This window comes from Paramormyrops kingsleyae, chromosome 7 (genome assembly GCF_048594095.1).
Source record: "Paramormyrops kingsleyae isolate MSU_618 chromosome 7, PKINGS_0.4, whole genome shotgun sequence".
Lineage (NCBI taxonomy): Eukaryota > Metazoa > Chordata > Actinopteri > Osteoglossiformes > Mormyridae > Paramormyrops > Paramormyrops kingsleyae.
Window position 1 is genome coordinate 17,857,136 of NC_132803.1, and position 15,077 is coordinate 17,872,212.

A 15,077-nucleotide genomic window follows, 5' to 3' on the forward strand; every position below is an offset into this window, starting at 1 on the left:
GTTAACATTCTTACAAATGTAACATTTTTATATTGATAACAGGATGAAAACGTTTTTGATTCTAAATCAAACGTATAAGCTAAAATCGTTAAAAATGAGACACTTTGTTCCGACTCTGTTAGTTTTTTTCAGTTGTCAATACACATTTTCTGTAATCAAGGAAACTTTTTCAAAACCATAAACACAAATGTAAAACCTTTAGCATTGGTCACAAAAATGCATCTCTGCCTGTCAAAACCTACCAATCAACTCAAAACCATGTTAACTCTGTTTAAAATGAAATTGTGTCATTAAAATGCTCACACTTGCATCAACAGACACTATTCTTATCTTCTTCACACTAGTCCAATCAATAGAAAACAAAGCAAAGATGTAGATGAATTGATATAAACTTAATTGAATGAAATTACAAGCAAGAAAGTATACCTATATCAGTAAACTGTGAATGTTGAAGAAACAATGCCAGTTTCACTTTTCACAAGATTTTGAAAAAAATTGTTCTGCACCCCCTCAAAATTTACTGTGTGCTCATTGCATTGCTTTAAAGGAATATGTGTTTTGTCTTACTGTATGTGTCTCGCGAAAATTACCTAGTAACTGCTTCAACCGAGCGTGCGGAACTCACTAACTTGTCCATTGCCTGGAGCCGGGAGTAGCGATGCCAAAACGGCGCCGCAAGAACCATTTGCTATATTTTCTGACGCCACTAGATGGTGTGCTTAGGCATGCTTTGAGCCCTTTTATGAAGAGAGAGTATCGTCTAGTTGGCAGTGAGCCACAGCCACCGTGGCGGGACATTCACACAGTGCAAATACAATGGATTATAGTATGCGGAGGGCCACTGAAGGCAACGTGGCCATAGTGGGACTACGAAAAGCATACGTGAATTAAAACGTTGCTGTTTTTATATGTTAATTTGACAAAAAAAAAAAAGAATCTAAGACTTTGACCTGTGAAATTTGGTGGATGTACAAAAAGTTCGATTCTTTTAGATTTAAAAACTAGTTCCACCGATTCTCTGAAAAGAACCGGTTCAGATCGATGAAGGATTCGTTCACAAATCGGACATCGTCATGGCTGTTTTTGCGTGCAAGTAGTGTTTTTCTCTCCCCGCAAATACAAATGAGTCTTGGCATTGTATTGGACTTGGGTACTAATATATTGGAGCGCCGGTGGGATTAGCGTCTCCCTGTATACTCGCGGGCCGTGTGTATAGCCTTTGCATGTGAGCTTTACTGACAAGTGTGTAACCTCCCGGCGTTTGGCTGCCATGTTCGTCTCGGTCGCTATTTATGCAGTTCGTCCGTCACAATCAAGCTCTTTGTCGTCCAGTGAAACCGCTGCCTGATCATTTCTGTCCGCTGAAAGGTTTGAAGCATTAGAAAACCATAATCAAGAGCTTATGGGATTTACTGCATAGAGCACCATTGTCGCATTCACATAGCTCCTTGGTTTCTAAGCTAACCCTAGTGGAAGACAACTAAAATTAAAATTTAGATAGTTTACATGGCTTCGTCACAGTAATCAAAACAATCATTTTGTGATATATCAAGTATATTTGAATATATTATAAGATGGTGGGCATGAGAGCTGCATTTCATGATCCAAGGATTTATGGTCTTTATTTTTATTTTATTTATCCTTTATTTTACCAGGAAGGTTCCACTGAGATACATTAATATAATGTACCTTCCTCCACAATACGTTTTTTGCCCTCTTCATGTTTGCCTGCTGCCTGGAAAACATTCTGTGCCCTCAAGGGTTGTGAAGTTTGTAATATTCATTATCTACTCCCCCCCCAAAAAAAAAATTGTTTTTTGGAATGCTTCCTGTTTAATACATTTATTGTAATCTGATTGCTTGTGGTTGTTTTATATGATGCGGTTGCTGGTTAACTTATTATATGTTCTTGTCAAATAAAATAATTTGTCTTTTTAAAGGTAAGATTTGTCAAGAAGTGCGGGTTGTCTTATATTCGGGCCAATATGGTACTTTCAGCTTGATTTCAGTTTTATTAGTGCAATACTGATTATGCTTTTTGACCCATAATGCCATGTTAGTGAAATTTTGCTATATTAAGGAAATGATTTTAATCTTATCCTAACCTGTCTCAGTCAAACATACTTTTCCTCCATGTTTGGTGTTTAACCCCTGTGGATGGGACACTCCTTCCTCCAAATGACCCCTTCACACAGAAATGCAAATGTTTAAAATGAGTCATTTTCAGCATCTGTTGGAGAAAAGGTGATAATAAATGTGGCTACCCAAAACATGTAACAAACCATGTAGATTAGCAATATACCAGACCATTAAATGCAAATATTTAAATAACTATTAAATTACAATATCACCATTTAAAAAAAATATATGTTTAGATTATTCTCTATGCACCTGCCTCTCCAACTCAGCTCTAAAGAATTTTCAAATGTTTAAAAATGCAGCTGCTAGACTTTTAAGCAGAAACAGCTATAGAGCACACACATGTTACTCCCATTCCGGCTTCTCTACACTGGAGAGAGAGGTAAGGAGCACAGGCTGACACTGTGTTACTGCACCCACCACATGACAAACCATCTCAGGGATGACAACCCAAGTGCAGTCATGCAGCAGGTGGTACCTCAGCACCACACCAGTTCAAATGGAATGGTGTGAAGTTCTTCCGTCAGGGGCTGGACTGCCAATCCTGCCACCAACCCCCAAGTTTTTCCTGGAAGTTGGAGGACCAGCTTGTAGGGCTGGATGTAGATTAACAACACACCCGGGATAAAGCAACTACAGGTTAAGGGTCTCAATCAACAGCCCAATGAAGTAGGATCACTCCTGGCATTCACAGGATTCAAACCAGCAACCTTCTAATTGGCAGCACAGATGTCTATCCTTAGTTTTTGTTTTGCAAATACCACCACATTGTTGGACTTGATTATTTTTAACCCACAGAAGAAATTTCACAAATATATGCCATGATCCACAATTATCTATCCACAAATGAGTATTTTTTTATTTGTGTTGTGTAAAATAATATCCACAAAAATAGAGTGATTATTACGTGCGAAACGTGTTTTGCACATTTGTGAATCACGACTTGTCTATTTGTGGATCTCTTCACATTTGTGACTTCCCTCCTATTGATTTGTGGATTTTTGTCCAGTTTGTACTGTTACGGAGCCCCTAAGAGGTCTGGGCGGGAAAATATACCCACAATAGTTATACACTTGCTATTTGCTGCAACCTGACGGCATGGATAAACCTAAATAATACAGACATGTCTTATAAAGTGTGCTTTACGCATTAAACTATGTGGCATAATGTACACCATATAACTTAAATATACATTTTATACATATTTATTAATAATTGCACTGTGTCCTTTCACTGGGACTTTAAGCAAGACAGCTGGGCTATTGAACATGAAGTGCACACATACAAACACTGAAATATATCACAAACACTGAAAGATTTCATTCGGAAAACTACATATAAAGCTACTGTAATTTTACCACAGTGTTGAAGTTAAGGTTTAAACTCGGACTTGCTTTCTGGAATATTTCAGTATAGATCCGCACATCCCTACATAGATCATCAAGCGAGAATACCAGGGAGGTATACCTGAAAGTGGGTTCGGGTTTAAACCTTAATTATGATACCGCAGTAAAGTTAATAGGCAATATCTTTCAACAAAAGCAAGCAACATGCCTTGGTTTTCCAGATTTCTTTGCAAGTGAATTTTAATTAATATTTCAATGTTTGTGTGTGCACTGCACGTTCAGTAGCCCAGCTGTCTTGTTTACAGTCACTGGCGGTGAATGGACACAGTGCAGCTATTAATAAATACATATCAAAACACATATGAAAGTTATATGGTGTGTATTGTCCCCCAGAGTTTAATGCTTAAAACACATTTAACTGGGCATGTCTGTATTGTTTAGGCTTATACTTATTAGTCCATTAATTCTATCTTTTGTATTTTAAATGGTCACAGTACAGTTATTATTAGCAATTGAAGAATACTGCAAGGGAATACAAAACTACTGTGTTGTGTAAAATCATATCCACAAAAATATGGAGGTATTTGTACACGTGAAAAGGATTTTGCATATTTATAGATAACTTCCCGTCTATTTGTGGATCACCTTGCCTTTGTGACCTCGCTCCTTCTTATTTGCAGATTTTTGTCCAATTCCTACCGCAGCTGATCTGTAGAAAAAATTCATAAATACAAGGTAAGCTCTACTTACATCTGTGACCTTTTGACCCCATTCTCAGCAAACCGGACTCTCGGGTCTTCAGATCAGGGCCTTCTTATTATCCCAGGGCCAAGTTTAAGGTCAGAGCTGCCAGAGCTGTGGAACAGCCGGCAGTTTGGATGGCGTCTGAAAACTTTTATGTACAGACAGGCCTTTTGTTCATGTTTCAATATCTTTGTTTTATTTTTTTGTGAAGCACTATGTGACATTCCGTCCAGACAGGTGCTATATAAATAAAATACTCACTAAAACGTTCTTTTATATCCTCCTTTGGGATCCTCCCAAACACATGCAGTTAGGTGAAATAGCATCTGTAAATATGCCATAGTTTGTAATTGTGTGTGAGTGTGTGCGTGTGTGTGGCCCTGATGGACTGGCATCCAGTGTAGAATGTGCTAGTGTAACCGGTCCCGTGCTGCTTCTTGCCGTGCAGTGAGACCGATTAATCAATGGTCATAAAGAAAAACATTTAACCAGTTTTAGTGCTCTCTCTGCGTTGTGTTACTCGGTTCTCTGGTGGTGTGTGGGTGCAGAGGAAGAGAAGAGTCGCTCCAATTGGAGGTGCTGACGATCCGTCGTCCCCCTTTATTGACCGGTCGACCTGATGGATTTACCAAAATTACAATTCCCTAACAGCTCAGCTCTCCTGCCCACCTCTTCCCTCGAACAGAACAGAAGTGAGAGTCGCTAACTAAAACTGTACATCGACATACAAAAGAAGTTGGACCTACCTGATGGATTTACCAAAATTACAATTCCCCAAAAACTCAGCTCTCCTGCCCACCTACAATATAAATCCATAAGAAACGTGCACTCTATTCATTTCTTATAACCAATATGCCTTAATTTATCTGTAGGCGTTTTGGAAGCTCGCGCCTACGCTCTTACCTCTTCCCTCGAACAGAACAGAAGTGAGTGAAAAGGCGCGAGCGGCTAATATAGGAGAGGCGGCTTGACGGGAAATGTAGTTTCAACCATCTTATTAGTCCATAAATTAAACACAAAATAAACTATAAAAGAATTTTTGTGAAATTATATAAATACAAAACACAACCCGTAACACTGCCTTGGACCCTCTGCTGCTTGAGATATACTCCCCTCCTCACAACTCTGGAAGATAAATGGATGTTTGTGCTGTCACTACTGTGTGGTGTGAGCAATGCCAGCTCACTACTGCAGAGCAGCAAATGGCGCCATCATTAATCAGTGACGTGACCCATCTAAATTCCGACTTTCCTTTACCTAATTGCTGAGTCTTGCTTATATGACTGCCAATAGGAAGGCATTTCTTTCAAACTTTAGTTTCGCCCTGGTTTGTCCTTACCATTTTTTTTGTTTGGAAAGCTCTTGATTTTGTCTGATTTACATATAATAAATACTAGGAATCAGTGGCGTTGGAAGGAGTTTGACATTGGGGAGGATCAAATTTGAGCTGGTGGTGGGGTGGGATGTGATATATGCCGCATCATCAGAATGGGCACACATGTAATAGTAACATTGTGAAAGTATACGATGTAAGAAAGATTTTTAAAATTATTTTACAATAATAAGGATTTCATCACTTGAAATAAATAATCCATATGATAAAATGTTTGGGGCAGCATGGTGGTGCGGTGGCTAGCACTGTTGCCTCACATCTCTGGGACCCAGATTCAAGTCTCTGCCTGGATTACATGTGTGTGGAGTTTGCATGTTCTCCCCATGTTGTTGTGGGATTTCTTCCAGGTACTCCAGTTTCCCCCCCAAAGACATACTAAAGCAAATTGGAGTTGCCAAATTGTGAGTGTGCCCTGTGATGGGTTGCCCCCCCCATCTTGGGTTGTTCCCTGCCTTGTGCCTGTAGCTTCCAGGATAGGCTCTGGACCCCCTGTGACCCAGAAGGATAAGTGGGTTGGAAAATGGATGGATGGATGGATAAAATGTTTGTCTGATACAGGACTACAATCTTTGCTTGGTGTATGTTCTGTCTTCAGGCTCTGCTGCATGCACAGCAAATTGGTCTCAGTAACACATGGATTCAAAATAAAAAGATAAGGAACATGCTCTTCATTATTTATTTATTTTTGGAGAAGGGGGGGGTCTGCCCCCATCCCCCCTATTTCTAACACCCTTGCTTGGAATAACGCTAACCCTTGTTCTGACAGATTTTTCCTCCTTGCACTTGAGTCAGGACCAAGTCTTGGCATAACATATGGAGTCTAGCCCCAGGAAACACAAGGCACAAAACAGGGGAACACCCTGGATGGAATGCCTCTCCATTACACGACATATTATCTTCTTCATTCAAGAAACCACAATGCATTTTTTCAGAACATTCAAACATTGAGCTCCATCTTACAGGGGAAGAATTCCACAAAAAGCAACAGACTTCTGATATAAAACTAAAACCATTGCAAAAAACAACTCCAGTTCAAAAACACCTGTTTCCCCCCATGGCTATGCTTAAGATACCAAATAAGTCATTCCATTTTAATTCAGCAAATGGTCTTTGCTTCATCATTTTTGGTTATGATGAAATTTGGCATGTGAATAACAAATTCCAAATTCCTCCCAGTGCTCAGAAAAGATTTTTTTTTATTCCCCTTTGAGATATAACATCTTTTAAACATAATGGGTAGCAAAAAAATTCAGAATATTTTCTTGAGCTGTAACTTATTCACTATTACAGCTACATGGCTGAGCTCATTGGAAAGCTCAATAAGAGGCCATTTTAATGGCATGGTCAAATGAAACTTTTGCACAAGTCTAGGATTCCCAAGTCAAAGTTAATCATTTTTTATGATAAAATACATGTGTACTACTTGTACATAAAACATTGACCTGTTACTTGGTCCTCTTCATCAGATAAGCACTCAAAACTGTATGTGCTTTTTTACAGTGAATAGCCAAATCAAATTTTAAAAAATGAAATCACATTTTTTTGTTTCTATTGCATTTCTTTAAACTTGTAACGCAACATATAAGCCAAACTAATAAGTCAATGTACTGAGCTGCTTACCTGACCTAAGACGGCTCCTCCTCCTTTCTGATTTAACCCTTTGTATACAAGAAACATGAAAATGATCAGTTTTGAAGTTTAATGACATTTTGAGCATTGGCCTTTACTTGTAGAGTAACATCACCACCTGGTACACATCCCCTTCTATACCAATGTTGATTAACAAGGTGGTGGATCACAGCAATCAAAGGTCAAGTGACCTCTCACCTCTGGGCAATGTGGTATCTCCAATTAATCTCAGCATGTTTTTGGACTGCGGGGGGGGACTTGGAGCACACCCCATAGACATAGGGGGAACATGCAAACTCCACACAGACCCAGGTCTCAGAGACGTGAGAGCACAGTGCTAACCACTGCACCACCTCACTGCCACAGAAGGCTTTTATATTAAAGTAAATTTAATTGCTCAGTGGGTGGCACAGTGGTATGGAGGGTAGCACTGCGGCCAGTGATGTGGTTTTAACTCCTATTTCGAGCTCTGCGTGTGGGTGCGCTCTGATTTCCTCTCTTAGTTATTATAAATGCTTTGCTCATGTTAAAGATGGTAATAACTAGCAGACAAGTGATGATAAAGTTATACTTTCATCAGGACTTCATTCTTAGTACCAAATTAACATATGTAATTTATAACAGTGAAGACAGGTATACTCTTCTATACCGCTGCAGCCTCACAGGATTTAAGGCGCACGCGGTAACAGGGAGGAGTGAGCGCACTTCAGACAGATAAAGGTCCCCGCGGTGGCAGTGAGGGTGACGTCGCGGTGCGGCGGAGTGTCAGATTGATCTCGGACATCACTTCCGTTCCTGCCATTTTGCTGCTGAAGAAAGCCTAAAGTGAGCCGTCTTACTGTAACGTTCATCGAGGGGGGGTATCCTTTCTTAAAAAAAAATAATTAATTAATAAATACAAAACACCGGAAAAGCAGAAGAGAGACGGAGGAACACAAACCTGAAAGATGTCAGACTTCGACAGCAACCCGTTCGCGGACCCGGACTTTAGTAACCCGTTTCAGGTAAAGGGAATGGCTATTTGGTTAGCGGACTTCCCGGGCAGCGCGGCTGGTCACACACTGACAGCCCAGGCTGGCTGCTTACTGTATCTCACTGACAGGAGCCTGTAGACCTCAGCGGCAGCCCCGCTAGTCGGTCACCTGCGGACGTGCTATGGGCGCCCTGTCACCTCCACATTAACTCATCGCTGTTATGAGGAACCTGAGCGCCGTTTAGCACCTCGGCACATGTAGCTGCCTGGCCGGGGCTCCCGTCGGCTTCTTTGCTTTTTATTACGACGCGTTACTTTTGTTTACTGACTGGATAACGACGCAGAGGCGGCCGTCGGCCACGCGCGTGTACATCCTTGGGAACGGATTACGTATGCGAATGGTCTTAGATTAATTGCCTTTTACTCTTTTACTTTTCTTTTACCTAGTAGATTTATAATATACCAGCACCAATTCGAACTAGCAAATACTTAGTCATGAGTACTTAAAGTTAGATGTGTGTGTTTTTTATATTTCGGTGGTCAGTTGGTCTGTGTGGCAGTCTGTGACGTTACCATTAGAATAGCGAAGCACCTTTTTTCTGACACAGTGCAATTAGTTTAGCGGTGTAACTTTACACCCTCGATATTAGATTACCGCGAACCTATTGCGTATAAAATGCGTATTTGTTGTTGATGGACCTTTAGCAGACGACAAAGTATCGACGATAAGTCGTATTCGACATTAGTATATAGCAAATTTTGTTAACAATATGACAATGTACACTATATAGTTGGTTGATAACGTGTGACATCAGCGATGCTTGACTGTCCAACGGTACCAATGTAATGTAGTGGAAGCCACGTAAACAATTAAAATATAGAAAACTGAACCTGTCCAATTGGATTTTTACACACTAGGATATTTGAAAACAGTACCCTTTCAATTTAAAGGTTCATTTTAATTAATTAAGCATAGCAGAATATCAGACCTGAACAACATGAATTTTATAACTGTCAAAGTCCTATTGTTTTTAATGTTTTAAATGTTTTTAACTGTTTCGTAATTTAACTGGGCTTAGGGGATACTTTTTAGCTTTTTTTACTGCAACACTGACAGTTTCGGGATTGTTCCTGTTTTGATCCCCTCTGGAAAAAGTCATACATTTTGATTTTGTTGATATTATACCAAATAAGCTTGTCTTTTGATCCCATCGTTATATGATTGTTGTGATAGCATATAATATTCAGATATATTTTCCCTGCTACTGTTAAAAAGAAAACACTGGAGAAAATTATTAAATGTTTGTTTTATTTTCAACATACTGTAGTGTGTCTTGGAGAAAAGAGGGATAACCCATTTGTGAATGTTCCTGTGGTTCATAGTTAAGTTATGAGCTGCTGAACAGTGGTTTCAAATAAGCCTATTCCTTAAAATGGGAAGAATGTCTATGCAGAAGCTGTAGAGTGATTCTGAATAACTTTCTAAGTAGGTATTTTGTTTCCAGCAATATGTATTGGATAATATTCATGTGATTTAGCTTTAGGTTATTTTAATTAGATTTGGTCTGTCTTGACTCTTTGTCCTCTCCAGAATGATAGGAAATCACATTCAGCTTATTACATTTGGGGTATCTTGTGTCCGCCTACTTTGAAATGCAATGAATCTGTTTTCAGCACAATATAGAATAATATTCTTGAACCTCTGATTAAAACACTTTTGTTACTTCTAAGTGCTCTTCCAGAGCACAATTCCTTAATTTTCTCAAAGACAGTGATGCATGTTTCACTGTTTCATAACAGCATGCAACTATTTCATACACACAAACATAAAACTTTCTGCTTTAAATTATTTGGTTCATTGAGTTGTGTTCTGGTGGACTTACAAAGAACTATAACAGAACGCATTCTGTTATTTGCAAGGACACAATGTGTGTGATTGTTTCACTATGCCTGGAGGTGTCCCCAAACAATTCAACACAAAGTATGCCTTTTTATGCATAATCCACAGTGTAGGAGTCTGTGTTGTCACACATTGTTAAATAATTAATGAGAATCGGATCAACAATTTTATGGGTGCAGAAGTTTTCTATCGGCATGCCATGTAATTCAATAGTGATTGTAAAACCACAATAAAAGAGTTAGAATAAAAGAGTACCTAAAGAGTACCTAAAGAGTACCTAAAGAGTATCTAAAGAGTCACCTCTACAATGGCTGGCAATTTAAAAATAACTCTTACTAGGATGAATGGATGTATTCTCTGTCTTGCACATTTCTCTGGTAGTTATCTTAGAATCTGAGTCATACTGGTTGTATTCTGGCCTGAAGTCACTCCAAACTGCAGTTTGCAACAGGGACAAGTGGGAGTTTTTATATTTATTTATTTGTTTGTTTGTTTTTGATTCTTACTGGCAGTTTTATATATATTTCTTTTGCTGAGGTTATACATAAACTGCTGATCAACAGACATGCATGTTTCTTAGTCAAACAAAGCACCATTCAGATCTACAGTCAATGCTATGCTTGGAAATAATAAAGGTGATTTCATACTGCAAGAGTAATTCTAAAAAAATATATATTAGATATGGCATTATATTGTTCCTAAAAGTAAGTAAAGTAAGAAAATAACTACATATTTTTAAAGTGTTTTAGCAGCCAACAAGTCATGAGTATTTGTATTTGTATATAAAGATGTACAAAAAAATGTGAGTGAATCCCATGTATTCATTTTGAACCCTGAAAGAGTTAATCTCTGTTTATTTTGCTCGAGTTCAGTGCAGGAATAATATCACTTTTTATTGCTGCCCGGCTGATGAAATCACCAGCAGTTTTGTTTCCACCCAAGGAGATAAACTACAAAACTGTTGAAAATCTACCACTGAAAAAAGGTTTTCTCTCAACCTCATAAAAAGACACAGCTAATTGGTGATAAAGATAGCTCAAAGTGAGTGGGTGTCTGTTAGACTTGAGGTCAGAGTTGCCTACGACACAGATCTGAGATTTTTATTTATTTATTTATTTTACTTAAGAGCAATTTTTGTTCTTCTGTTGGATATATGAAATACGAAGGCTGGGTAATTAAAAATTGTAGGGCAGGAGAGCCACAGGTTATAGGGCTGAAAAGCAAATTTATGTCTCCTTTAGCTATTGGAAGGATCTTACTTTAATGAAACTAGCCGACTGAAGGAGAAAAGGTGAAATTTCACAGTACTGGTATGAATGCAGAGTTTTTGTTTGCAGATATAAAAAGTTTCTTCTTTCATTAGAGAAATGTCCCTGAAAAGCAGTAAATCATTTGAAAACATTTTCTAGCATCCATTCCAATGTCGTTTTCCCATGGTGCTTAATATAACATGTAGTGACTATGCACCAAATTCATTTGGGATCCTGGTCTCAGAGGACGGTATGCTAATGAGGTAGAAGAACTGTCCATCTTTAAACCTCGTTCCTGTAGAGGATGCATTGGTTGCTTGCTGTTGCAATCCCAGGCCCTGGTAGTTGTACATAAGGAGGGAAGTGGTGCTGTGGTATGAAGACTGAAGTGCTGCAGCTGTGGCAAACTGGAAAAGGGAGCAGAATTGTGTGGTCAGGTGACCTAAAAGTGCTTTCCTAATGAGAGAAAGCATAAGAACCAACTGACCAATGGGTCTGCTTGGAACTGTGTTACTGTTTTATTAATAATCACGGTTGTTGTAATATGGATTCTCATGATGTGCCTCTCTGCAACATAATTATGTCCACTTTGCTCATGAAATGAAAGTTTACCTGTTTTGAAAAGCACATGTAGCAAGGATAGTCGATTGACACAGGACTGGCGCTCAATCAGGGAAGTAATCAGATATCAGTTTAAGCAGCTATTGGCTATATTGTGTTAAATGTCATTTTAAAATTGCTGGGGATAGCATACTACTGAATAATATGTGTTACAATGTTGGTAAAAAGGCTGTAGGATGTAAGATGTGTAAGATTCTTAATGATGTGGTCGTCATTAACACTAAGGTAAGACTTCCCCCCAAATGAGCATGGGGAATCATTATTGCAAACAAATTCCCACTCTACAACAAGGTAAACTCACATTTATTAAACTTAAACCTTGGAAGAGATGTTCATATATATATTTTCTTCCTGGCCATTAGCTATTTTTCAGTAGTAATGTTCGGCATTTTTAGATGAAGAATCCTCTGAAATAAAATGAAATGTCAGACATCACCCCCATTTAGCCTTACTTTACACAATAAAAAGTGTTATTGTTATTACCTAACTATAGCTTCTGGTATATATTCCATGCAGTTTTCCCCCCTCTGATTTATAATTTAGGTTAGTCATGGACTGTCAGCATTCTGCTAATTAAAAATTAAATGGTGAACTTTGAAACTGTATAGCATTTGTTTAAAAAATACTGTCTTATCCCTCCTGTCCTCTTCTTTAATAATTACTCACTAAAGACAAGCTTTGTCAGTATTGCTAAAATCAAATCCACTCCAAACACAAGCTATACTTTAATTTATGTGTGCATTTTTTAACAATTTATTTTGAGAAATTTTAAAAATTAAGACCAGAAAGTCCTCCTGTCTGAGGCTGTCTGTATGCATCATCTACTAATCTGTATATAAATACTCTTATAGAACAAGTAAATCTTTGTACCCAAAAAGAGAGGTTCTCTAATTAATTTGTGGACACAGTTTCAGGTTGAGCCTGAAATTGTTGCCCATTTGTTGGATGCACCTGCTAAACACCAATCTTCAGATGAATGAAAAAATAGTAAAACTACTATTTCCCTCCAGTGTGGGATACAATTAGCTATCCTCCTCCTCCTCCCTTCTGATGAGTGCGATGATAAATTTGTGTGTGTGGCAGGTGATGCGGGTAAAGTTACGTAAGTCACTGACCTCCCTGATTTCCACACATTCACCTCTTTGAACCTACATCGCCTGATTCCCTGGGGCTCTCCTCTAATGAGCAGACATGGCAAAACACGCTTTAAACTCTGCAGGCTTGTTGCTCTTTATTGGGACAAAAGGCAGTAGGATTAAATGATCTACAGTAGGCAATGCAGCCTGCTAGAAAGAGGCCTGAAGCTGGTCCATCTGAAATCAACTTCATTAGACATTCAGTTTGCCTAAAGTAAGCAAATGAGTCTGACCCCACTGGTTAGTAACCTTTAGCTTGATCTTGAATTAAATCGAAGTAGAACAATTCAATTAGTAACATAACTGCCGTATACACTGGATTGGTATAATGTGATTTTATTACTTTTTTTGTGAATGGCAGCACATTAATTAAATTGGGGAGGCCATGAATCAAGTGCCATTCCATTTGGGGTGAGGGAGTGTGTGTGTGTGTGTGTGTGGGGGGGGGGGGGTAGGTAGCCTAGTCCCAGTTACCACTCTGTATCGGTGCTTAGCATTCGGGTAACTGATGACACACGCTGGTGTACGTGTATTGCGCTGTGTTGGGGTGCGGGGGGGGGGGGTGTTACTGCAAGCTGAGGGAAAACAGAATGGGGAAGAGATTGAGTCCATGTAAAATATTGTTACTGCTGCTGGTATTATTATCATTATAATAATATTAATCTTTATTAATATAAACAGCAGCTATCATCATAATTATTATTGTTGTTGTTGTTATCGTAGTTATCGTCATTATTATTATTATTAATATTAATTATTCACTTATTATTATTATTATTATTATTATTATTTAGGGATGCACCATTCCCACTTTAATTGTCCTGATACCAATACCAATATCTGGGCTTTGGGTATCGACTGAGTACCGATCCCATACCAGTGTTTAATTTAAAGGCTTTTGCCTCACTGTGTGGAAAAGACTGTGATCATCATCAAGCAACATCAGGCTTAACTTAAACCTTATATACATGCATATGTTACATTTATCATGTGTGACTGTAAAGGCTGGTTCATACTTGTAGGTCGAATTGACACCATAAGTATCGGACATTTTTACGAGTACGAGTATGAGCATATGAGTGCAGTATTGGCCCGATACCAGGTGCTTCCCTATTATTATTATTATTATTATTATATACCATCAAGTTAACTTCTGGTTAGCATATGTACTGTACAGTACCAGGGGTCGCTGTCATGGCATTTCAGTCCATACACCATGTTGTTGCTCATCCTCTTCTCTCACCTTCATCTTTCCCAAGCACTATAGTCCTTTACAGCTTCAGTCCAGTCATTTGCACTTCAGTTGAAAGGATAAACTGAATACCGTACTAATTGTAATTTTAATTTGTATTTTATTTGTTCTTTTAAAGTATGTACCTGAGATATATTACATTTAAATATGAACAAAAAAAGATATTTTCATCACTTTTGGCTTCATGTTCTGTAGGATTATTGGGAAAGGCATTTAAAATTTTGATTGACTTCTGACAATTTATAAACAGTGCGATTCATTTGAATTAAAAATATCAAAGGACGTTTTACAATTTGCAGATCCTGAGTTCTATTTCTGTGTTTCACCAAAAAGCAATGTACTGTCATCCAGTCACTTTTTTTAGGGCACATTGAACCCCTTTGGGGGATTGAGGCATGGTTAACGTGCCATGGTTTGTGCAACATGCCTACCTGTGTGTGTGTTCCGCCGCACAATGGAAGGCAGGTCAGGTTTGTTCCAGCAGTTTTGAATAATTGACCGATGTGATGGGCTCCTCTGGGTGATGCAAGCACATAAATCATTCATCTGCACCTAAGACACCCTTTGGCTTTAGCTCAGCTCCTCACCCTCTGGAGCTGGATAGATGTGAAACAGAGATGCGAGGCTCTGCTACATTCCTAATTATTGAGGCCCCTTTGGGAACAGAAAAAAAGACTAATCTTTTAGTAAAACT

At 38.6% G+C, this 15,077-nt stretch overlaps 1 protein-coding gene and 1 long non-coding RNA gene across 3 annotated transcripts in view; one reads left to right on the forward strand and one right to left on the reverse strand.

Annotated features, from left to right (window-relative positions):
- LOC111849955 (uncharacterized) lies at nt 1-8,043 on the reverse strand. Its single transcript, XR_002839670.2, has 5 exons — nt 7,915-8,043; nt 7,243-7,280; nt 4,131-4,194; nt 2,106-2,185; nt 1-1,361 (listed from the first exon to the last, which is right to left on the reverse strand). It is a non-coding gene; the product is annotated as an uncharacterized lncRNA (long non-coding RNA).
- LOC111849953 (secretory carrier-associated membrane protein 1) overlaps nt 8,000-15,077 on the forward strand; it is a 27,040-nt gene continuing 19,962 nt past the window's right edge. The window contains exon 1 of one of the 2 annotated variants that reach the window (XM_072714433.1): nt 8,000-8,255. In XM_072714433.1, the coding sequence (XP_072570534.1) occupies nt 8,199-8,255 (57 nt within the window). In that variant the 5' untranslated portion in view covers nt 8,000-8,198. The remainder of the gene's footprint in view (nt 8,256-15,077) is intronic. The other variant, XM_023823305.2, reaches the window with a different exon arrangement.